A 26,758-nucleotide genomic window follows, 5' to 3' on the forward strand; every position below is an offset into this window, starting at 1 on the left:
GGCACATCGTCACTGAATAGTTCCAGAAAATTCCAGAAAGAGTTTTCATTGCTTCAGTTGCCTGCGCAGTTCCAGGACTTTAACCATGTAAACTGGTATTTTGGGATATGTTGGAATTAGATATAATACTTAGAATTAGATCAACTTCCACCGGGGTCCAACTAACACTGAGGAAGCCACTGGAGCTGGTAATTAATGTAATGGGGTGTACCTGGGCCAAAAATCGTTATTTGCACAGCCGTTTATTGAACCTAGGTGATCCCACATGCAACATTCATGATCAGACAGTAGTCATGACCTTGAGTGAGCCTGAGCGGAAACGCATGATCTTCCTTTTCAGTGCATGCGAAGCTTTGATCTTGACCACAGAGCTCTGGGCATTCTGGGAGGAAGCAGGCAAACGTGGAGGCAGTTGCTGAGGCCAGACAAGCCCCCCGCTCTCGTCTGAATCACTAGACACAGAGCTGGACCTCGGAGAGCACGTCTCGCTCAGGCTAGAGTCAGAGCCTTCACCACGGCTAGCTCTAGCATTCGTCCCATTTCTAAGATGCTGGCTCTGCTCTGTGTACTGAGGGAAGGTGTGAAAAGGTAGGCTTGTGTATTTGAGCATAGGCTCTTCCCCTCTGAGTGATGACTCCTCCTCCTCTTGGCTAAGGTCTGCTGAGGAGCACCAGAGCCTCTGATTGGACAGATAGTCTTCATCTATGCAGTGAGTGCCCCTGTCCCGTCCCACTGTATAGTACCTATGTTCTGGTTGGACAGTCCACCCTTGGGGTGGGAAGCTTCCTTCCGATTGAGATCGGCTTGTTGTCTTGCCACGTCTTTCCTCCACTGATCCCCACCTTTCCTCCTGATGCATTCTTGGTAATCGAGGTGTCCAGTCTTGTTCGGCAGACTCAAGTGTTGCAGGTGGAGAAATACGGGTACGGATGTAGTGTGATGATGACATAGGGTCCAACACTGTAGCGTGATGCTCTAGGTAGCCTCGTTGGTGCTGAAGTGAGTCACCATCACTACTGCTGGTGCAAGGCTTCATAGCTCCATATTGCTCCATCTCTAAGGAGGATTCTGGATCTTCACATACAAGGGAGGCTGGCCCATCCTGTGGATCCAGAGGGGGCATGTAGTACCCTTCTTGTGACTCCTCTCCACCATCTTCTTCCTCATTGAGGGCTGCCCATTCTTGCCATTCTGAGTGGCCAGGTGTAGGGTCACAATAGTTGTTTGTTACGGGTGGATAAGAATGTAGGTCTTGCCAGCGGTTAGAGGTAAAATCGAGGTCTGCGGAAGGGCTGGGATTTGGGTTAAGGGAACAGCGCTGTAGGAGGCCCAAAATATAGGCCTCCACACGCATTGCTTGCTGAATGTCCTCTGCTGTGGGACCCTCATCTACTTCCTCAACAGGACCCTCATCAGTCTCCTCAGTGGGGCCATCTATGTCCACAGTGGGACCCACATTGACCTCCCCATCGGGGCCTTCATTCACCTCCACAGTGAGGCCCATTTCATGTCTGTTCAAGGGATCTCCATTTACCACCTGGCCTTCGGACCACAAAGCTCCATCTTCATTATCAACGTCTTCATCATCATCCTCTTCCTCCTCGGTTCCCTCTGCGATGCCCTCTAGAGGGGGGTAGGGGGCGGAGAATGAACGTGGCAGGACAGTACGAGGGGTAGGTTCCCTCTGACTTTCCCAGTCCCACATGTAGGCATCTGTGGGGAAGGAAGGGACATGGAACATCAGTACATAGATGTGACTGTGCTGATCTGTATGTAAACATGACTACATCTAAATAAATTTTATCATCACATGTCACATTATAATGTACCAACTCACATTTACTGGTTTGGAGTTTTTGCTCTAAATGAGGTCAACATGCTGGGTGCCTGGAGCTTTGGGGTTAATATAGCTAAAAAAGTAATAGAAACTTATACCCCACCAATTAGCATTATGCAAACTGCATGCTTACTGAGCACTTAATTCAAGCTGATTTGAGTTGTTAAGTAGTCTCAAATAGACTTGCTTATGTGGTGGATATTCTTCCTTTCAGTCCACTACACTTAAAAGTAAACATAAACTTTCTTTTAACTCCACTACTTTCTGCACAACTGTATCAGTACTTGTGTTGCTGGGAAAGCACAAACTGGACTACTGGACTGGACTATTAGTCTTCACTAGCATGCAAAAGTCACAGAAGTAGTACTGTGCCAGTTGGAATTATTTAAAATATAAACTACTTATCATTATTCTATAATAAGTTTGAAAGCCAGAACATTTCTACTTTAACTCAAGTAGAAATAAAAATAGTGAATTTCTACTTTTACTCGAGTCATGCAGTGTCAGAAATGATAACAGCAAGTCTAGAAAAAAAATGTAAATGGGTCATTCTACAGAAATGTCCATGTTTTTATCTCTCCATAGGTGTCACTGGTGTTACCGATCCTCATTGGTGTCACACATAATAAAGGAAACACCAGAGACATTTTTAATGAAAAATGCATTTTACAGAATGGCTGCTACAGAACATCAAACCACATGTTGTCAATCATGGAATATCCACTAAAATATGTAATTTAATCCATTTGTATTCTATTTTTACAGTTACCTCAGAATAAACTCGGTCACACCAGTGACGTCAGCTAAAAGCTTCATATGAAATCATGAGCTAAATGAGAAAACCTCTGATAACTGAAAGACACAGTGGACTCACCATGTGCTTTTCTTCATAGATCCTCAGAAAAATAGATAAAAGGCAGTCAAGTGATGTCATCAGTGTGATTTTTATTTCAATTTTTTGTTATGCAGTAAAACCAGTGACACGACTCCTGGGGACAACGACTTTCATTATATATTTTATAATATTTATTTGGCATTTGTTTTCTTTATGTCATTTAATTTACATATTCCAGAGTCATGTATAGATTATTGTAGTTAAAATTACAGAAAAAAATGTGTTTTTTTCTTCCAAAATATGGCATCACCCTTTACACATGACTGTGGGGACGAGCTCTTCTGTGGTGCTTGGAATTCTAGATAATTGATTTAAAAACCAATATTGCTAAACTGATGGATCAAGAAGGTGTAATTGTTAAAATAACTTATTGTTTTATTTTAAAATATAACTAAATTGTAACCCTAAGATGTTAATCTCTAGATGTTAAACCCTAAGTGTAATATATCTGTGAACGCTAGGGACTTAAAAATGGACGTTTCTGTAGAATGACCCAAATGACATTTTCTGCCAAACAATTGCTTTACATCAGTTAAGACTTCGTGATATCCTGAGGAAACGCCTAGAGCACGGACTGACCCACTGATCTTGGCCTGTGACTGGGGAAGGAGAGACTAGGGGAGGAGCTGGAGCGCCTTGGAGGAGACTGAGTCTCACTCTGCTCATAAAAACCTGTGGACACACACACACACACACACACACAGCTGCAGTCGTGCATACAATATTACACAATTACACAGAGCATGGTAAGAAGTCAGAGGCTGAATCTGAAATGTCTCACCAGTCATGTACAGTGCTCTCCATAGGGAATAAAAGCTATTAATAAAAGCTATGCAGGGCAGCAGGACACACTGCAGATTCAGCAGATTCAGAAGTGATTAATTATAAATTAGACTTTCATATGGTAACACACTCAATCACACAAGGCACAAAAACTCCATCATAAACCGGATAACACGGCACAGCATGTTGATGATAAGCCCATGACAAAGGAGTGACTAAGGGTGATTACGTCAGAGCTTTAACCTTCTTAAATATGATGAAATAAGCAATGTTAAACTATGTAATAAAAGAATATTATATTTTTAACAGAGACATCCACCGTTTGAATCTCATGCCAGAGCACAAATTGAAAAGCAATTCACTGTTCCAGCCTCTAGAGGGAGTACCTGAGCTCGAGGGACTGTCCAGATCATCCTCTGCACTCTGGTCACACGTGTCCACCCTCAGCTCACTGAACTGCTGCTGCAGTACCTGCATCAGCCCACTGGGGGCATCCTGGAGACGGTCCTGCAAAATGAAGAGGGTTGGTTAGAGCAGTGCTTCCTAATCCCAATCCTGGGGCTTCCTTCCTTTCTGCACAAACACTTGATTTAAAAAAAAAAATATATGATTTCAAATTGATGTAGACCAATCATAGAGCACTTTTCACTAAACCCCACTTCTTCTTCCAATTGTCCAATCATAGCTTAGCAGCTTTAACTCCATAGGGTAGTATTTTCAATACAATTCAATTCAGCCAATTACCAACCGCATCATGAAACTACAGGGAACAGAAGGTCATCAAGTCTGGAATTTGTGCCAAAGCTAAAACAAATATTTTTGAATACTGTATCAAATATTGTCTCAAATATTCTATAAGAATATAAAAAAAAAAGACATTTGATTTTAACTAAATGTGAAAAAACATTATATATTCTTGTTTATTGCCTTACTGCTGCTTTTATCATTATAATTATTGTTCATACTATTACTGTCAGAAATATTGTAATAACCTCTTCTTATTATTCTCATTATTTGCACTAATGCATAAATATATATTTATTTAACTTACTTTTTATTAGAACTTTGTTGCTGCACTTCTTCGACACCAGTGCTTGTTACAGGAGGTGCAAGACAATTTAACCATCGTCTTAGAAAATGAAAACTATCAGCTCGTCAGTGAGTGCGCTTAAATGCACTTAATAATCCGATAACTGCAGAAAATCAAATTTTGTCAGTAATCCGATCAACACATTTACATGCACTTGAGTAATCAGATAATAGGAAAACTCTGGGTCTATGTGAGTCAGTCAGTAATCAGATTTCTACTTTGAAACCGGCCAATAAACTCACAGAAGAAGACGTAACGTAAAACTCAAAGCTTTATTATTAACATCAAGCCATTTTACCTGAAAATATGAACAAACATCACCTATAAGATTTAAATCCTTTATTTTGTCAAGCATGTATTTGGTTTCAGCGTCTCTTCAGAAGTGTTTTGCTGCGTCTCGCTGTGACGCTGCTCGCTTATTTCTGGTACCGCAGTCTGTTTTCACCCACGCGCAAACGAAAGAAATCAGAGTAAGAGTTTACAGGCACTGAGAAATCTGATTACTGAGCTACAATCCAGCTCTCTTTATCGGATTTCTTAATCAGATTTCTAGACCTTACTCCGATCTAAGAAATCGGACTGTGCTGTTTACATGACCATTTGAATAATCAACTGCAGAAATCGGATTATGATCAGATTATTAAGTGTATGTAAACACAGTCAGTTAAGGAGGGAATGCTGAAGGTTTTTAAGCCGTTCAAAACTATTTCAGCATGTGCTAAACTCAACCACACCGGCTTTAAGTCTCTGTGCAGTCTGACTAATTTTCCTACAGCTCTGGACAGCTGGCTAGCCTGATTCACTCTCTGTAAAATGCGTCTGAGAACATGTTAGCTTGGCAGCAATCCAAAGCAGTAGAAAAATTTAGACAGCTTTAGTCAAAATCGTCTCCTCAAATGTCAAGATCCAGTGAGTCTGGTGTGCTGGCTAATGCATGCTTCTGGTGACAAGCTAGCATTTAGCTTGAGAAACACTTTATATTCCTCTGAAGTGTGAGGGTTTATACGTGTCAGTTATTCGAAATACTTTTTTTGTTTTCAAATATTTTCCTTATCAAATTTATAAAGTATTTAGGGAATATTTGGTGCGGCCCTACTAGCAATGCTAACTGCTGGGTTTTTAGCATTAGCTAAACTACAATTCTAATTTTAATCTCTGTAGCTCCACAACCCCAGACAGCGAGCATATATAGGACCGCTGGTTTGAAAAGGTTGGCACCCCACTGACTGTCTGCCACTGCTGGTCCACCCTCAGACCACCCAGATTATTGTCCTGCATACAAGCTCTAACCAGTTTTTAATCTCCTCAAAGAGATTTTAACAGAGACTTTTATTTTAAAAAATAAATTTACACAAATTTTATAAACTGATGACTAGGCCTGATATAAAATGATTCTATAGAAAGTGTTGTTGCTAAAGCTGTGCTAGATTAAAATTATCTAATCTAATTTACAAAGAGGAACTAAAGAAAGGAAGGAGGGGGAAAAAAAGTAAATTGGACTGTGAGTGGAAAATGAGCGATGATAAGAGGACTTTTGTCTAATACTCCACTTAACACAACATCCCCTGACCTATCCTTTTAGCTGGTATTGGTGCTAATCTATTAATTAATAATTCGACAATTTTACTGCTGGCTGAACTATTTTCTTAACCACTCTATCAACACATCATCCCAGAAACTGGAAACAAAATTGCTGCTAGTGCTAATTAGCATCATACCAAATGCTATGTGGTGGCTGCTGGCTTTCATTAGAAACGTCAGCACTGGCTAAACTATGACTTTATTTCCCGTAGCACCACCATACAACAGTCCCTGAACTGTAAGTTGACACAGCAAACCCCCCCTAATAACTGTTCTAACACCTACAACAGCACAACATCCCGGGAGCTGGAAACTAGTGCTGGTGCTAATGTTAATTACCTGTGCTAATGCTAATAAACAATAGCATGAAGAGGAATTTTAGCACTGGCTTTTTTCTTTACCACAGTAGCAACTCAACATCTCAGGAACTGGAAATGACTGCGGCCGGAGCTAATCAGCTATGCTAAATGCTACCTGGTGGCTGTTGGCTTTCATTAGGAATATTAGCATTGAGTGCGTACATGAACTTAATAATCCGATAACTGCAGAAAAACAGATTTTGTCACAATTCGTTAATGCTATGCACTTAGATAATGGGAGAACTAAGGTCTACAAAAGTCAGACAGCGCTCAATAGCCTGTTTTTCCCATTTAGCGGAAAATATGAACAAACACCATCTAGAAAATGAGGTATATTTAATTTCTTCATTTCATTAAGCATGTACGAGGTTGTCTCTCCAAATGTGTTTTGTTGCCATCTCACAAGTGCTGTGTTAAACGCTGCTCTCTCTTTACAAAATGCTTCTTCTTACCTTCAAGGCTTTATATGGTCTGACATACTTTTCTGATCCCATTTCATTATACTGTCCCTCTCGTTCTCTCCGATCTCCTAATTCTGGACTCCTCACAGTTCCCTCAACTAGACTTTCTACTATCGGTGGCAGATCTTTCAGTGCTGCTGCCCCCAAACTCTGGAATCCTCTACCTTCCACTCTTTTCTTCTCTAAAGTCTTCTAGATTTTTTTTTTGACACTTTGTAAAGCGTCCTTGGGTTTATGAAAGGGGCTATATAAGTTGAACTTATTATTATTATTATTATTATTATTATTTTTCTTCTTATTATTATTATTTTCAGGGCAGTGGTCTATTTTTGCACATTCTGGACTGAGATAAACAAAACCTGATTAATGAGCTTAAATCCAGCTCTCTTTATCGGATTTCCAGGCCTTAATCCAATCTAAGAAATCAGAGTATGCTGTTTACATGACTTGAATAATCAGACAACTGACAAAATCCGATAATGATAGGCTAAGTAAGTGCATGACTGAACTATTCCCTTCACTTTACTTCCCTTCAACTCCCAAAGAGCTGCTTTGAGTACTCAGTCGGTCATCTACACACACAAACACACATCCGCACACAAAATCATTATCACTCTCTCGCTCTCACTCTCACAATCCTTATTGATTTAGCAGAAAAAGATTCTCAAAATCTAACGTCGGCCTGAAGATCCCACTGTGATGACTGCTGCCTCTCAGACCCGAAGGAAATCCATTGTGACAGCGTTGGTCGGACAGACAATCAAACGTTGCCATGCAACCTCAAAAAAGCAATGCATAATTTATAGTCCATCCCATGCAACCCAAAGTTTGCTAATTAGTGGAAATCGTTTGCCTGGAAGGGAGTACAATATTGGAAGTGATAATTCTGGGATGACAAAAAGGCCTCAGAGTTTCCGGCACGCTGAATCATTCATGCTCTTCCTCTACAAAGTGCCGTTGCAATGATAAATCAAAGGCAGTGAGGTGTACAACACATCGGCGGAGCGTGGTGAAGACAGAGAGGCTGGCGTAGCGTTTGAACTGCTGGTATGTGTTTTTGCGTGTTCATGCGTGTTACTGAATTCTGTTACGTAAGCTGACAGCAAATGCATCCAACTGGAACATCAATAATTTAAAGCGAGAGTGAGCCCTCATTTAAACCGCACACGCAGCAAAACAAGCGCACACAGCAAGCCATTCAATGTTTATGCATCTGAGGAGCAGAGAAGTGCTATTTTGGTGTATATGTTCCAAAAGGCACCAACCAACAGACATGAAATAAACCCTGAAGACAAGCTAAATACAGTGACAGGATCACCGTCTTGTCATGAAGGGCCTAGACGTCTGTACGGTTATGAAACTGAACTAACGCAGATGGATGAGTTCATTAATAGAAAAAGTTATGCTGGGATAAACTGGTGTTTTACATGTCTTTAATACTCAAACAGCATTTATTATCAGTGAGCTATTCTGTGGAATTGCTGATCACATCTGGCAGAGAAAAGCATCCACCCTGCTAGCTCCACCGAGCCACAATTCCTCTCGCTACAGCTGCTACTTGCAGAAATGCATAGCAGCAAACAATAGGAAATATCTGCTGTGACTTTCTTCCAACCAGCACATCCCTCTCATCATCCATAGTGTGGTTACGAAGGAGGTGCTGCCGAACTTCATCCTCATTTTGATTCAGGGACATATTCAAACTCCAAAGCTACTCCAAACACAGCTAACATTTAGGAAGACAGAGAGAAAAAGAGAAAAAAGTGTGCAAAATCTACTATAAACCCAATTCCAAAAAAGTTAAGAGTAGTTAAAATGGGAATAAAAATAGAAAACAGTGATTTGTAAACTGTCTTTACATGTATTTAACCCTTGTATGGTGTTGATGTGTTTGTTACTCGGTGGTCTGGTGGACCCACCGCATGTTTTTTTAAATCAATACAGCCATAACAACTTATGTAAAAATACCATCCATCCATCATCTAAACTGCTTATCCTTCTAGGTCGCGGTGGTCACAAGTGTCCAACATGGACTGTCATTGGGCGGAAGGCAGGATACACCCTGCACAGGTCGCAGGGCAGACAGACAGACATACACAATCACACACTTAGGGGCAATTTTAGCATGTCCAGTTGGCCTGATTGCATGTTTTTGGAATGTGGGAGGAAACCGGAGTACCCGGAGGAAACCCACGCAGACACGGGGCAAACTCCACATAGAAAGGACCCTGGCCCTTCTTGCTGTGAGGCAACAGCGCTACCCACTGCGCCACCGTGCCGCCTGTAAAAATACCAGATGTTTAAAATATCACAAATGTCACAAGTGTCCAACAAGGACAGTCAGCAGCAGTCACACACACACACAAATACACACACAGACACACACACACTAACAGCAGGCCATGTAGGAGGAGGACAGAGTGAAGGACACAGCACCTCCACACTTTTATTGCCCGCGGGTTCACCCAACACCACATCTATAATATAAATGAGTGGATCAGTGTCACTGCTGGACTGAGAATAGTCCACCAACCAACAATATCCAGCCAACAGTGTCCTGTGACCATTGATGAAGGTTGGTAGAGGATGACCAACACAAACTATGCTGACATACATGAGCTGCCGTCTCTGACTTTACATCTACAAGGTGGACCAACAAGGTAAAAGAGTGGACAGTGAGTGGACACAGTGTTTAAAAACTCCAGCAGCACTGGTGTGTCTGATCCACTCATACCGGCACAACACACACTAACGCACCACCACCACATCAGTGTTACTGCAGTGCTGAGAATGATCCACCACCCAAATAGTACCTGCTCTGTGAGGGTCCATGGGGGTCCTGACCACTGAAGAACAGGGTAAAAGGGGGCTAACAAAGTATGCAGAGAAACAGATGGACTACAGTCTGTAACTGTAGAACTACAAATTTGACCTATATAGTAAGTGGAGCTGATAACATGGACAATGAGTGTAGAACAAGAAACAAGGAAGTGGTCATAATGTCATGCCCGATCGATTTATACCTCATTGATTAGCACTATGCTAACTGCATGCTGTAACAGCGTCCATCCTGAAGCCTAACATATGTCCATTTGTATCCATCTTACTTTTCACATGAGCTCTATTTCGAGATCATGGCTGGTTGGGAATGGAACAGGTTGGGAATGGCTGGTCAGGAGTGGAATGCTGTTGATCACTGCTTTTAGCAAAGTCAATTGTACTAACAGTGTGCCAACTCGCTAAAAGAGCTTTTTATGTCCCATAAATGATGCTCTGAGCCAGTGTGGGCAGTTTGCGGGATGAGGAGAGTAAGAACAAGAACGTTCATGAGCATAAACCTCTCATACAAGAGCACAGTGCTTCAGAGGCCATGGGAATGTAGCATGCACTGCCTGAAAAAAGCCCAGCTGTTTTTACCGAAATCCACACCCATAAAAATCTAACCGCATGACAAATTGCTAGTTAAGCACCAGCGGTCACTGCAATACAATATTTAACTGGCTTTCACAGGTGTTGATACAATAAACAGCACTGTGCACAAGTTTTAGGCAATTAGAATTAAAAAACTGTTTTCTGGGCTGGAAGCATTTATTTGCTCAGAAAAACACTAATGTTAGTGAAGAGTCGAAGAGCTGGAAACACATTTCGGAACTGACTTGGACTTTAGACTAAAATCCTTTTACTTTGAGTTGCGCTATAAGTTAATTCATGATTACTTCATTAAAACGTGTGGTATTGTAATGAATATATTACTATTATAATCAATAAGAAATCCATAATCATATGCTGAAAAGTTGATTAACAAAAGTGTATTAATCCTCTCACTAAGGATAGGCCTTGCTGTGTGTAGGTTAGGGGATTTGTGAGCAGTTGTGAGGGCAAGCTGACCCCCAAAGAGTGAGGTAAGCTGATAGGGAACCAGTCACAATCAGTTTTGGATCCAGTTTAATAAGGCAAGAGCTAATTGGTAGCCTTGAAAGGATGGGGGCAGCCTGGGATAGCTGAGCATGGAAAGTTTAAAAAAAATAAAAATAAAGGACAGGTACGGTTGGAAATAAGGGTTTCCAACTGAAGTGTAGACTTAGGAAATAATGGGAACCAAAATGATATGAGAAAAGGTGACAGGGAGGGGGCAAATACTTCATTGCCCCCAAACAGGGTATAAAAAATGATGTTTCTGTAATGTACTTTGCATTTGGCTGTCCGGGAGCCATCTTGCCATCTGAAGCTTAATAAAAAAGTAGAGGGCCTTTTCCTTCCTTCAAAAAGAACTCAATGGCTGAAGTCTTTTATTCAACTTTTTTTATTTTTGACTGAACTTTATTTTATTTTGCGTTTATGATGAGAACAAGTAATCAGATTTATTAAGGAACTGAAACATAGTTATAGAACGGATTAGTGTTTAATTATCCATATGTTCGGGCTCTGAGCGAGCGGGAATCGCACTTAGTCCCGACAAACGAATGACTGAACGTTCCATTTTGTCACTATTAAACCAGCTCTAATGCTATAGAAATTTACCAAATGTTTCTGTCTTGACAATTTTAGTTCATTTTAGCATAACTCAAAAATGCTAGCCAGTACATGACCACAGCTGTGGACAGTTGTACACACATAAAAGCATAATGTTTTTGATTAAAACACAAAAAATGTTCAATTCATTAAAAAAAATATGTGTTTCAGTAGTGACAGTTCATATTGTTCCATACTGAATTTCAGACTTTGGGACACATTTACTTCAAAACAATGGGATCTAACTGCTCACCATGTGGCCATGAGGGACAGGGAATCAGTCTCACTTCCTGCTCTAAATGCAGGGGTGTGGCTAAAATAAGGCTCCGCCCATGGCTTAAAACTCTGTGTTCCGGTAATGACATGAAAGCAGCAATTTTTGAATAAAGGTATTAAAATTATGATTAATCAAAATTTTTCAACTTCACTTTAAAACAAATCAAAAAGATGTATAAAATATGTAAAAATGAAAAAAAAAAAAATAGTATTATTTTCACAAGTGTGAATGTGTAAAGGTTTTGGGACACATCCCAACAGAAAGTACTCTATAAAAGATGATTTTGTATATATTTATATTTTTACCATCTTAATTAATGCACTGGGTTTGAATTGATCATAACATAATCCTTGTAAATGTGTAAGGTCTGAATACCTAATTGTTTATGAAATATATATATTTTTAAATCAGTACTTCATTATGTTAAATCAAGTGTGCTGGTGCTGAAAATTCATGTGATGGCTTTGGGCATCCAGGAGAAACCTGGAACCAAACTTTCTTCACATCAGTTCATGAAATATCTTTTTTTGTTTTGTTTTTCAAATATGAAATTCTTGTTACTGTATTCATGTTTCTTTGCATCTATTCTAATGAAAGCCCTTCTGTAATACATGTACAAGATTTCTCTGTTAACCGATACAAACATTGACCCCCAATTCCAAAAATAATAATTACATTCATTTTTTTCATGCATTTATACCAAGTTAGGGTGTTATTAGCAGAGGTTCTGTCCATGTTTCATTGAAAGAATCATGGGCCATAAGAATTAGGTAAAGAAGGAACAGCATTCAAGTTGAAAACAGCACAGATTAGCATGAATTCCATGCTGGTCTGCAGCTGGTTTAACTGCTCACCCACCATGGTCATGCTGGTTGACCAGAATACCAGCATCCAAAACACAGCATATGCTGGTTTTGCTGCTTACCGGCCAGGCTGGTCTATGCTGGTTTTTCTATATGGGATCTCACACAGCTTTCAGCTTGTTAGCTACATTAGCCATGTAGCTCCAGTGCACAACTGAAGAAGCAAACGTCAGACGCTAAAAAGTCTAAGATCAGCTACACTTGTGGTAAAAGGGAAATTATAAAATGTGTCAAGTCATTAATTAATCTTAACCTCTTATGCTCGTGGGTATATTTCGGTTTGTCCATCTGAATTTACATGCCCAAATCATAAGGCAATTATTTAGTAACTGCATGAAATAAATGTAAATTTTTGGGTTTTTTTGTAAAAGCTCCCCTCAAATTAACAGAACATGTGTTTTATGATCATAAACATATTGCTATATGCTTACAATTTACTGCTGAAAGCCAAAAATCTTAGATGCTCTTTTTATTTCTTTATAAAAATAATTTTTACAGAGCAGATCACTGAAGAGACACCATCTGTTTATAGTTTATAGCCCAGATTTGTGGAAAAATGGGTCGACTTTCAGTAGAAACAAAAAACTTGAGTTCAGCTTCTTTTATTATAAGGGTTTAAAATTACATCACCCATCTATTTAACTGGAAAGAAGACAGTTACAGCTCTCATACGACCCCCATCTTTTGAATGAAGCTTATGAAATATGAAAGTTATGAAGTAAAGAATATGACAAAGCGCGTTTTGGAACCACCGGAGTTAGAAACGTTAAAGAGACTTGCTTATGTGTTTTCTGACACTGTATGACTGTCTGTTATCTATATAAACGAACAAAAGTATGAGTGGCAGCCAATTAAAGCCTGAATTTTGTGTGTATGTGTGCTCATTTGTCCACTTCTCAATCTGTTTTTCTCTTTTCTGTCTTCTCAGGCTGTCCAAAACACTGAGGGCCGCAGTCAAGGGCAGAAACGGTTCGGCTCCGCTCAATTTCAGGAGACCTAATTTTATCGACTGCCCACAAAAGCGCTATACAGAGACCGGATTGTGTGGCGAAGGCAAAAGATGATCTCATGGCCTATAAAACATGCTACAAAAACAGATCTGCAGCCACCTCTGTTCCCCTGGAATACTAACACTCTATCTGACTGGAATGGTTAAACATAAGTGGACTCTTAACTGTCACTACAACACCCACTCTCCTTTCTGTCCCATACAATAGAGTCCTCCTTTCAAAAGGCGGACAGAGGCCTTCAGAGCGAACCTTCAGAACAGACTCTCTCACTTAGGAGGCACTGCGCTCAGTAATATGCTGAAGATTCAGCGGCGGCTGGAGTGAAACATCACCCAACTTAAATTAATGAGACAGCATTAAAGCTGACGTGCAACCATGGCAACGTGTTGAAGTGACCGATGGCAGAGCTGGAATGAGAAAGACAGAGACAGAGAGAGAGAGAGAGAGAGAGAGAGAGAGAAAGAGGCAGGAGGGAAATCAATCCTTTGTGCAGTTAATCATCCATTTGGCATTAAGTTCGCTTTCTCAGTCTAGCACGTTCCAATGCCTTCATCACTCCCTCCATTAAACAGACTCCTGTGTTCCTGAACAATTAAAAACTAATATCTCGCTCCGGCTGAAATGTGATTCAGTGGAGATAAAGTGCTTTTTACAAAAGCTACGTTTCATATTTCTTCAAACTGAAAGGGTAAATTCTTTCTTTTTGGGTTACTAAGGTTAAAGGTTAGGCTTTACACACTTAAAAAAGATGGTTCTTAAAAAAAGGGTTCTTTAGTAAAGAAAACAGTTCTACATAAAACTGTGAACATTCAAAGAACTCTTTGCATCATGAAAGGGTTCTTCAGATTGATGGAGAATGTACTATAGTTGGCTTCTGCTATTGTTTCGATGTCAAGCTTGTAATAACAGTCGAACCCTCTTAAAAAACCCTTTCATGATGCAAAGAACCCTTTAAACCCTTAGAGAACCATCTTTTTTTAGAGTGTACATTTATAGGACCCTCACAGAGCAGGTACTATTTGGGTGGTGGATCATTCTTAGCACTGCAGTAACACTGACGTGGTGGTGGTGTGTTAGTGTGTGTTGCGCTGGTCTGAGTGGATCAGACACAGCAGTGCTGCTGGAGTTTTTAAACACCTCAGTGTCACTGCTAGACTGAGAATAGTCCACCAAACAAAATATCCAGCCAACAGCGTTGTGTGGGCAGTGTCCTGTGACCATTGATGAAGGACTAGAGGATGACCAACACAAACTGCGCAGCAGCAGATGAGCTATCGTCTCTGACTTTACATCTACAAGGTGGACTGTCTAATAGAGTGTCTAATAGAGTGGACAGTAAGTGGACGCAGTATTTAAAAACTCCAGCAGTACTGCTGTGTCTGATCCACTCAGACCAGCGCAACACACACTAACACACCACCACCACATCAGTGTTACTGCAGTGCTGAGAATGATCCACCACCCAAATAGTACCTGCTCTGTGAGGGTCCATGGGGGTCCTGACCACTGAAGAACAGGGTAAAAGGGGGCTAACAAAGTATGCAGAGAAACAGATGGACTACAGTCTGTAACTGTAGAACTACAAAGTGCACCTATATAGTAAGTCAAGCTGATAAAATGGATAATGAGCGTAGAAACTAAGACAAGTACTTAATGAAGTGGCCAGTGTGTTAATATTATATAATGTACACAATGTACAGTACTGTGTGAAGTACACAGGTATTCAGTTTTCCATGCAAACAGCCACTTAGTGAAATAAAAATAATGATTCAGTTTTAAAACAAATATATAACAGAAAACTACATAGAAGCCTCAACAACTAAATGTAAATATATTTTTCATGTGTCCACTCTTTTTGTGTTTATTGCAGCTTGTGTTCTTTACAGGAGACTTGCTTTCAATTTTGCAAAGAAATCTGCAGGGATATGTTTCCACACCTCCAAAGTTCAGTCTTAGAAGTTGGTTGCATTTTCTGCCTCTCACAAACCAAGTAACCCAAACATGTTCAATGAGGCCTGGACCAACACAATGGCTGTTAGGAGCCCCATTTTCTGTGTCTTTTAATCATTTTAACTCCAGTTTTGGACAGACCTGTTATCAGGGGCGTATCTACATTAGGGTCCCACCAGATGTCGCTGTGGAGCAGTGCACGACACAATCAATAATTCAGTGTAACCACTAATATACGTTTTTTTTTTCTTCATAACTGACATTGTTGCTCGTTTATTTCATATATCAGTGGTAGTTCTGTCCGATACATTACAAATATACAGTGCCTGTTGTGTAAATGCCAGTGACGACCTATTTGTCCTAGCAGTTTTCGTTTGGTGAGCATGGAGCCAGTCAGCTCTCGTTTAACCAAGTGAGCAGTTAAAAACACTCTGCACATCTGTAACATGCTTTCAGTAACCAGCTGTGGGGCCCGATCACATTGGCCCCATGCTGAGAGCAGCAAATAAAAAAATAACATATTTACATACGTCCAGACATTTAGTAAACATTGTTAACGGTGTGGGCGTTGCTACATAGCTAGACACTGTTCCTCAACAGTTGTGCAGCAAGACAATATAATGAGTCAAGTTGAAAATGTAATAAAAGTTAAATTTGGTACCAGCTATTAAAGCAGGAATTTTGGGACCACACCAGCCAGAGGATTTCAACATCATTCAGCCTGGAAAGGACAAAAACTGCTCCTTCAGTCCAGAGAGGTTCAAGAGAAAAACATGGCTAACTGTGAGTGTAGCTAAAAACACTCTTCTGCTTTCCTTGCCTGCCCTTGCTATGCTATCACTTGAATTCATTCATGGATTGGTGGACTTTGAGAGAAGAGTTTTGACGAGTTTGTCCAGATGAAAGATCGTCGTGCATCTTTTCTTTTTGAGCTTCTTCGAACTGGTGAGTCATTTTGCATTATTACAGGCCGTGTTATTCCTAAACCCTGGAAAGCAGTGTGTTCCCTGCTCTGATGTGTTGTTTGGATGTGTATTTGTAGACCACAATGGTTGTAAACTGCTTGATAACTTTGGATTTGTAATGTGATGCAGTATAACGAGGTTTTGTGAGATTTAACGTCGTTATCATATCACTCATATTCCTGTCTCCACTTCCACTAACTCCTGCACCGTTACGTTAATTTGTGAATTTGTGATTTCATTGATGGAGCATGTTTGTGTTTGGATCAGGTTTGTGTGTAGTTTCATTTCACTGCTGCCCCTACAGTTTTTTGTGCCCCTCACGGCTTTCTGTGCCAGAGACAGCACTGCCTGTTATTTCACTAACTTCCCTTCGACCGTCTCCTTCTTTAGGCCAGTGGGTTATCAAATGTTCTCAGAAATTTCTCCTAAAAAATGAATAACTTCTGACTGGAAATGAAATAAATGAAGGGTGGTCTTTGACTCTCACCTAAATTAAAAACAAATATATGTGTGTGTGTGTGTGTGTGTGTGTGTTTGCTTTAATGGCTCCCTTCATTAAACAAATTCTTGTGCGCCTGAACAGTTGAATCTAATATCAGGCTCCAGTGAAAGTGTGATTCAGTCTTGATGAGCTCAGAGATGACATTAAGCTCCAGCGAGCAGCCTCTGCCCTCTGTTCCCCCAGAGACCTTTAGTTCTTATCCATAATTAATCTTCATACGCTGACGCTCAGGTGCACTGACACTCCAGCTGGTTCACTTGTACCCACTCCCACATTCATGCGTACATCTATTTCAGTCTCAGAGCTCCACACGGCTGGAGGGGAGACCTGGGCGCATACGTGAGCTTTCATTCATGCACTATGCTGATGGCAGCTTGATGGTTAAAGCGATAGTTAGATGAAAACTTTCTGCTTATCCCAAATGTAGCTGATCATTCAAGACTAGGGATGCACTAAAATTTTGGTCAAAAGTGGTCAAAAATAGCCGTTTCGGTTTTCGCCCAAGGGGGAGAATATTCGGTCATAAAAATATAGACATATATTTAATAGGATTATGACGAAGTTTCAAAATCGAACGCAAGTACTGTAATTCACTGTCCTGATGAACAACCATTCTCTGTTGCCAAGGACACTGGATGTCATACTGTAGCCTGCACACTGTCATTATTTTAGTAAGCTTATTTAAAAATGATAAAACTCAGTTTTCAGTTTTCTTAAATTCTGATTTTCCATTCCGGTGCATCACTAGCCAAACCATGCTTGATGTTTAAATTTGACTTTTTTTTAATTTTGCACTGGAGCTATGAGACTAACATAGCTGACAAAAAAAGAAATCTGTATGACGCACTATTATCTACAAAATGGATAAAACCTACAAATAAATAGTGCACAATTTAGCTGAGCGATACAATTTTTCCATTTTTACAGATAACAGTATATCATACAGTGCAGAGACCACATAAGCGTGTGATGAGTTAAGTGTGTTATGATTTAAGCATGCAGTTAGCACAATGCTAACTGGTATACAAAACCTTCCTTTGTTAGCTTTATTAGCCTTCACTGCAAAACGAAAGCAGCAAACACTAAAAATGTCTTTATCAAATATATTTCAGTCAAGTGGAAAATTGTGCAATTTTTTGGACAAACTATTCCTTTAATGTGTCAAAGCAGGACGCAGCCAATGACAAAAGCAACGCCTTGGCCCTCTTCAGCGGCCAAAATAAATGCACGCACTTATGGTCACCTGCAACTCTTTGACGCATTTGCATACAGGTCATATATATTTAGTTTGCTGACAGAAAGCATTTTAAAATACCTGTATATACCAGTATACCACAGTTATGCACCAATTATTGGAACGGCACAGTTCAGATCCGCTCAGATCCCACCCGGCGTATCGGATCGATCCATAACTGTGGTATACATTTCATATGTTTGTGTTATTATCAATGTTATGTAGGCTAAAAAGTTACATTACATTTAAATTATATTCAAATAATGTGGTTAAAATGCAAAAATGAATAATCATCTAACAAGACAATAACGCCAATAATCACAATAATAACGACAATAATCAGCTAACAAGACAAGTAGCATGACTCATGCAATTTGGAGGTATTTTATGTTTGATACAGCTGCTTGTAATATTTGCAATATTTGCAAGGCTAAAGTTCCAAAGGGGTAAACTCACATTTTCTTTGTATGTGTATATTTTACAACTTTATTGTTGCACTGAAAAGTTTACACTGCGATTCTAATTACTTTACTTATTTTGCTGTTGCATTATCCAAAACATATTAATAACAAACCTTTTTGTGATGCTTCATTCTTCATTACTAATTTTCATTTTTGTTACTCCTTTCCTGTAGTTACAGCCTCATGTTAGACACAGTGACGTATACAGAATTAAATAAAATTAAAAAAAAAACGCTGATATTGGATCGATAATTGGTATCAGGCAATTCCCAATATTCAGAGTATTAGAATCAGTATTGGAATAGGAAACTGGGAATGGAGCATCTCTAGTATACCATCATACTGCCCAGAAGGTATTTCCTTTGAGATATACATCAGAATCTAATTTCTATTTGTAAAGCTGTTGTTTTGTCTGATTTCTACCATAAACATGCTGCTTATTCACTAGCACCTCTATGGAAATTACCATATTACACCAATTATTATGTTAGCATCAAGCCTGCAGGCATGGAGCCAGATCCATAATGCTAGGTGCTTTATAATAAATGGTAAACCCCCGAATCATATTTTCCCACCTTACCTTTGTTCCAGGATAATTCCGGCCAAATTGCATGCATTTATGACTATTTATTATATTGTAGTGCCTCAACATTTGAATTCAATACATAATTTTCCAGAAACGTGATACAAAAAGGGGCCTTCGGGCCCCCCAGAGCAAACAGCCCTGAGTTAGGCTGCTCATTATCAATTTATCAACAGGCTAACAGGAACTAACAGGTACTTTATTGTAATCTGTGCAGTTCTATGTTCTGTTAAAAACCAATTTCAAAATTACAAAATAATACACAATCGATATAATTATTAATTCCAAACTGCTCATCCTTTTTTCAGATAGCCAAAGTAAGCTATATGAATAATAAGGTCAGTGACTAGTATTAGGGTCCCACCAAGTCCAACCACCAAACCAGCCACCAGCTTCAACCACTTGCATTACTGATTCACATCCAGCCAGGATTTCTAATTTCCTGCTCAGGCGCTGCAACACTGTCCCTGAACGAAGCTTACGAGATATCATGCCATTACAGCCTTAATGAGCTAATTAAACCCAGGATTTGGGATTACATGACGGCGTCAGGTCACATAGGTGCTGCAGCATTTCTTCGTTAAGTGTAACATCCTCATTTGCCCGGGGGATTATTTCTTAGACCGGGCCTGAACGTGTTGTCTTAATGTGCGTAGGGTGTTAATTAACAGCTGCAGCTGAAATCAATCACAGACTTGCCGAAGGCTGGAGAGACGGTACATGGAACACAGAGATGAACACATCAACACAAAGCTCAGGAGATCATCCCCAAAAGCTTCGGGCAGGTTCCACTGAACGGCTCAGACAAACGTGGACTGCAGAATGTATTTCTTATCGGTGGGCAAGGCTTCAGCGGAGACACAAAAGCATCAAAAGTGAGGTAAATGAGGTATTTTTGTTGCTCTTGTGCCGACTCATCTTGTGCTATTTCACAAGCATAAATATTCAAAACCTTTAGTTTGCTTTCATGGTGACCAATTAAGTAAACACTGTAAACTCATGAAATACGTTCTAAAAAACACAGCACAGATCAGCAGGCATTCCATGCTAGTTTAAGCTGGTCTTGGCTGGTTTACGCTTATCTGGTGTTGGTTTAGCTGATCACCCAGTATGGTCATGCTGGTTGGCCAGCAAACCAGCATCCAAAGCTCCACATATCTCTGCTGTCGGACCAAAACCTTGTACCTCCATTTTTGTCGTTTTTCAGTTTTTGACATAATTTAAAAATAACCGTGGCCCTTTATATTGTGTGTAAATTTCAAAATGAATGGACCAAAAGAAACGACCCAAAATGACTTGGAAAAAAGTCTGGTTCCATTGACTTACATTGAAAGAAAAGTAGGTTTTTTCCTTCTCCTGTAAAGTTAGTATTTTGGAGATATGAGGATTTGTTCAGACAGCAGCGATATGCTGGTTTTGCTGGTTACCAGCCAGGCTGGTCTATGCTTGATTTCCTATATGGAATGTCATACAGCTTACAGCTTGTTAGCTACGTAAGCCATGTAGCTCCAGTGCTGGTGATCACCATAGACTTCCATTGTTGCTGACCCGCATACCAGCATCCAAAACACAACATATCGCTGTTGTTGGAAGAAAACCTTGTATCTCTGAAATGGTGACTTTACAGGAGAAGGAAAAAACCTACTTTACTTATAATGTAAGTCAATGGAACCAGACGTTTTACCAAGTCATTTTGCATCATTTCTTTAAGTCCATTGATCAGGATATTTACACACAATGTAAAGAGCAACATGTATTTTCAAATTATGTCAAAAACTAAAAAATGGAGATACAAGGTTTTCTTCCAACAACAGCGATATGCTGGTCTGTGCTGTTTCCTCTGGCAGGGACGCCAAACCATGTATCTAACAAATGCTAAACTTTAAACAGTGCTGAGGTAGCAGAGTTGAGCATCTGGCACTGAAGGGACCAAAGCAAAATTAACCCTGTTCTGTGGTGTTTCTATCTGTAGCCTGATTGGTAAACTTAACGTTAGCTTAGCTAGCAGGCTACAGACCCAAACAGCGCCACACAACACAGTATGGGTTTGATTCTGACTGACTACAGCTCTGCTGACACAAGCATAGATGATTAAAACTGACTGAAAGACCAAAGTTGGTGACTGGTGTTGACAGAAAGCTGAAATCTAACCTGTGTTCTGTGGTTTTTGAGACTGTAGCGTTGTGGCTATGCTAGCGATAGCCTAGTTAGCAGGCTAAATGTCCCACACACCACAGCACAGGATAGATTCCAACAAAATGATGCTTAACTGACATCCATTTAAGGGATATGAGAGCGCAGAGTTGAGTGAGCGGTGTTAGAGTGAAAGCCGAAACTGAACGTGCCCTTCAGTGCCAGCTGCTCGGCTTTGCTACCTCAGAACTGTCTAACGTTTAGCATTTGTTAGCAGATGGTCTGACATCCTTGCTAGAAAAAAACAGCACGACTGGACACCAGCAAAACCAGCATATGTTGTGTTTTGGATGCCAGCAAGTTGGTCAGCAGCAACGAAAGTTGATCACCCTAAAAATTAGCGTATCGCTGCTGTCGGAACAAAAATTCGTATCTCCAAAATGGTGAAAAAACTTTACAGGAGAAGGAAAAAACATACTGTACTTTTAATGTAAGTCAATGGAACCAGACTTTTTTCCAAGTCATTTTGGGCCGTCTCTGTTGGTCTATTCATCATGAAATTTACAAACAATGTAAAGGACAACAAACATTTTAAAATTAACTCAAAAACTGAAAAACGAAAAATGGAGATACGAGGTTTTGTTCCGACACCAGCGATATGTTGTTTTGATGCTGGTGTGCCCAGCTAAACCAGAACCAGCTGTTTTTTAGTGGGGTAGCTCTTAGCCGTCAAGTGCTGCTTTTTTCTGGCTCTGAGTTTTTCCCTCTTTCTATCAGTGCCACCAATCAGTCAGCTCCCACACTGCCAGTTAGTGACCCCCCGCCCCCAAATAAAAATGAGTGGAATGTGTCTATTTAGCCGTTCAGACGTGGAATAGAAATATGACACGTCATAATTTTGAAATACCATCATCTTTTTTAAATACTTTACCACTACGCTGACCAACCCTAATACAGAGTGCATTGTTTAACTCTTGAAGTTTGTTTTTTTTTGATGATACAAAACCATAGTGGCTAAATTTATCATTCATCTGATTTTCAGCTCCTGAAAATCGGTACTGGTCACAGAGTGTTTGTATTTGTTGGGCCTTTTGTTATAAAATAATATATCAACTAGGGATCCACTGATACCGGAATGCTGATCCAATGGTTTCAAGAAACCTGCAGCAGCACTGCTGTGTCTGATCCACTCAGACCAGCACAACACACACTAACACACCACCACCACGTCAGTGTTACTGCAGTGCTGAGAATGATCCACCACCCAAATAGTACCTGCTCTGTGAGGGTCCATGGGGGTCCTGACCACTGAAGAACAGGGTAAAAGGGGGCTAACAAAGTATCAGAGAAACAGATGGACTACAGTCTGTAACTGTAGAACTACAAAGTGCACCTATATAGTAAGTGGAGCTGATAAAACAAAAAACAATGAGTGTAGAAACAAGGAGGTGGTCAGAATGTTATGCCTGATCGGTTTATGCATGGTGTAGATCTGCTTGCGAAAGCTGGCCTAGTTTGAAAAACCTAGGTTTCATTCTGTTATCCGTGAGGGGAAACACCTCATCTGATGCTCTCCGTTTTGGCTCAGTTGGGGGTCTAATTCATCTTATCTCATGCTGGAGACTGAAAGATGTTCCCCGGCGCCCACCGGAGCAGAGCGGGGGCCTCCACCCCCACCACGGCCCGGTGACAGCTCATTTGGGTGAAGCGTCTCGATCTCGGGGCTTCTTCAAAGCGTGCCTCTCCACGCACGCCGTCCTGGGAGAGTCTGGCTCATTAGTATTCCACTCCACACGCCCCTTTTGTTTGATCCCGCAGAGAAAGGGGGGAAACCCAGGAGAACAGTGGGGAGACATGGTGGGGGGGCTGTTTATTTGATTCCTTTCGCCGCCTTTTCACGGGACCTTTATTGAAAACTGTTTGCGGCTGCCGTCGATACACGCACGGGACAGAGCTTTGAAGGACGGGGGTACTGCATAAGCGTGCCAGGATATTAACGGAATAAAAACAATGCAATTTCTGAGCAATTTATCTGCTTTGTGCTTTGGTATTATAATGACTATATTTACATTTTATTTCACAAATAAAATCTCCTGTTTTTAAGTAAGGATATAACTACAGGCCAATGAGCAACTGCAGCTTAAAAACACCTTTTGTGAAAAAATTATAGAGAAATCTTATTTATAATAAAGCCTTTACACCCTAAACTGAACAGATCCTAGGTTGGAAACACCACGAGGAAGGAACAAAGGATCATTAAAGGCTAGAACCTCCACCCCCATCCCGCCAGGACATGAATCTTAGCTGTCAAACACGGCTGCACACACCACAAAGAGAGGGAGGAAGGATTTCACAAGACAACTTAAATACCTGGAAAGGCCAATGTTACAAAAACGCCACACTTTTATGTGTTATTATACTAAGATGGATGTTCTTCGCTTCTTCGCCGAACTAAAGTTAACGATAAACCATGCAGCGAATGTAACATTAAAGGAAAAACTCGACCGCACATGCTATTGTGGTTAACCATGAATGGGAGCGAGCAGGTATCAGTTAGCATGGTGTTCTTTCCCTAATGCCAAGTGGTGGTTGTTGGTAGGGCTCAAGGATTTGGGGAAAAGATTTAATTGCAATTGTACTGAATAATACTGCAATTTGTTTTCCTCAAGAAGAGCAGCACATCACTTTTTTCAGGCTTGAAGGCTGAATGTAGTAGTGTTCTGTGTTTGGTTCAATTCCCCCACTTAAAACTTCACCATGTAGACAAATATGGAATATAATAACTGCAGCTCTTGCGATGTGAAATTCGCACTCACGCTCTTCAAACTGTCTACAGATTTAGCTGCTGGCTTTAACTGGGGTGGTACACTAAAGCACATCTTCAGTACCTTTAGTTAGGGAACATAACTGTACCATAATTCACTGCAACGGTATTTCTTAATTCAAAAGTGACTCCACTTTTTATTATAGGTTATGAAACAATACAAATATTCATCATTTCCCTGAGAAAAATTATTTAAGGTGTACAGTTGGACCTTAAAACCACTGTTGTACCTTTTGAGGGAACATTTACATTGTTTGCACCTTGATGAATGAAAAATGTACCTGAACAGAACCTTTATTAATAACAGGGTATCAGCATATATTGTGAACTTTAGCACTGGCTGAATTATGTCGCACCTGCACAATAAAGTATGATCGTATCCCTTTAACCTCTGCAACTACAAAACACAATACAGTCCTGCACAACTATCAATTTAACCTCAACTACATAACACAATATGTCCTGTAAAGCTACCCCTTATATCCTTTGAGCTTTCTTTATATTTGCATATATTTGGAATATTAGTACTGACGATCTGTATCCCTTTAAGCCCTGCAACAACACAATATGCTAGGGCTGGGCAATTTGACTTTATATTGTTATTGTGATAAACTGTCACAGCTTTCCTGAACATTTTCTGGATACTGTCAGTACTTGTAGACAGTGGCCAACTGCATGTTTCATTATAAAAAGCGCAAAATTAAACCTGTTTAACTGGGTTTAGTGCAACACACTACGCTAAATATTGAATAAAAATCACTGTGTTCAGTTTTTGATAGCATTTTTAATGTAGAACAGATCAGATGTCTGAAAAAGAATAAATATTGTATCTTGAAAATTGCGATATTATTGCTTACTCCAATCTATTTTGCTGTATCACCCGCCTCTACAGCCTTAGCACAACTATCCCTCCAGAACTTTTCAGAAGAAGAAAAAAAAAAACAATCTTAATGGTCAGTGCTGGTTATTTTGGACCATATCTATTGCTCTGTTTTACTCCCTGAAATGCTGACACAATTTAAAGAACAGCTGGTGCTTTCAAAGTACATTAAAAAAAAAGAAAATTAACAAAAATGGACGATATATTAGGAATATTAGCATTGGTTGAATCATCCCTTTAAGCTGTGCAAAAATTTACCATGTTTTTAACCCCTTTTATCCCTTTTAATGTAAATCGTGGCTTATAGCATTAGTTAGAAATTTTAGAATTGGCTGAACTATCCCTTTAACCTGCACAGCTGCACAACAAAACCCCTTAACCCTTGAATTGCACACCACAATATCCACTGCACAACTATCCAACATTCTCCTTTTATCTCCTTTACCTGCACAACTCCCTAAACTATCCCTTTAACCTCGGCAGCCACACAACATAACCATCCATAGGAAAAGTAGCCCCTTTATCTGTGTAGGCGCAAAACACGTCCCTCAGACTGTGCCTAAAAAGATGGTTCTTCAAGAGTTCTTCTCAGAACCATGAATCCTACATAGAACCAGGTTCTGTGCATGGTAAAATGGTTCTTCAGATTGATGGAGTATGTGCTGAATATGGTTCTTTAAAGCTAAGCTTTGGTTACGAAGTCAAGCTTGTGACAACAGAGGAACCCTTTTTGGAGCCATTTTTTTCTTCACAAAAAGGTTCTGCGCAGAACCATATACAGCACATTTTCCATCAGTCTGAAGAACCATTTCACCATGCAAAGAACCATTTAAGAAAACTGGTGCTATATAGAACTCATGGTTCTAAACAGAATCATTCCCTTTACTCAAGAACCCTTAAAGAACCCTCTTTTTTTAAGTCTGAAGTTTGTTGCACACTTGAAACGTGTAATGTGTATGTTTTCATATATATATATATATATATATATATATATATAAAATTGTGTCATGGAGTGTGAGGCGCATTCCTGCGTATCACTGCGCAGTCTATGTGTTAACATGCTGCAGATGCTGCTGCTGCTGCTCACCAGCCTCCGTCTGAAAGCCCACTCCTCCGGATCCACGCAGCCTCCAGGCTCGGGCTCCAGCTCGCCCCCTGCCGGCGGGCCCCCCAGCGACAACGCGGTCAGGACGAGGTTGTGCTGCCGCTCTCGGAGCTCCTCCAGCTCCCACAGCCAGGCCACGCTGGCCTCCAGCAGCTCCTTATTGCGGCTCCGCTCGGCCGGCATGTGGAGAGAAATGCCGCGGTGCATGAAGGAAAACTCTCCCCCTCTTCCTCCTCCTTCTCCTTCTCCTCCTCCTGCTCTGCGGGATCCTCCACTCAACAAAAGCTGCAAACCTCCTCGGTCTGTTTTGGCTTCAGCAGATCCAGAGAAAGCATCACGACTCCTGAACGCACCGCCAAACCCGGAGAAGCGCGCGCCTCCGCTGAGCTGATCCGCGGTTCTCCAGATGAAGCGCAGCTGCCTAATCGCGCCACTCATGCCTTTAAATCGCAT

At 40.5% G+C, this 26,758-nt stretch overlaps 1 protein-coding gene across 1 annotated transcript; it reads right to left on the reverse strand.

The window, feature by feature from the left end:
• LOC118818471 (dapper homolog 3) lies at positions 1 to 26,758 on the reverse strand. The gene is made up of 4 exons (XM_036585737.1): positions 26,288 to 26,758; positions 3,902 to 4,022; positions 3,312 to 3,404; positions 1 to 1,713 (listed from the first exon to the last, which is right to left on the reverse strand). The coding sequence occupies exons 1-4, from the start codon at positions 26,756 to 26,758 to the stop codon at positions 281 to 283; spliced, it is 2,118 nt and encodes a 705-aa protein (XP_036441630.1). The 3' UTR covers positions 1 to 280.

Source organism: Colossoma macropomum, unplaced genomic scaffold (genome assembly GCF_904425465.1).
Source record: "Colossoma macropomum unplaced genomic scaffold, Colossoma_macropomum, whole genome shotgun sequence".
NCBI classification, from domain to species: Eukaryota; Metazoa; Chordata; class Actinopteri; order Characiformes; family Serrasalmidae; genus Colossoma; species Colossoma macropomum.

Bases quoted from the DNA above. Each gene is read 5' to 3' on its own strand.
- LOC118818471 (XM_036585737.1), bottom strand. From the start codon at position 26,758: ATGCGATTTAAAGGCATGAGTGGCGCGATTAGGCAGCTGCGCTTCATC. The intron at 4,023-26,287 runs GTGAGCAGCAGC...TTCATTTTGCAG, and splicing joins GGGCTTTCAGACGGAGGCTG to GACCGTCTCCAGGATGCCCC. The intron at 3,405-3,901 runs GTACTCCCTCTA...GTGTGTCCACAG, and splicing joins GGACAGTCCCTCGAGCTCAG to GTTTTTATGAGCAGAGTGAG.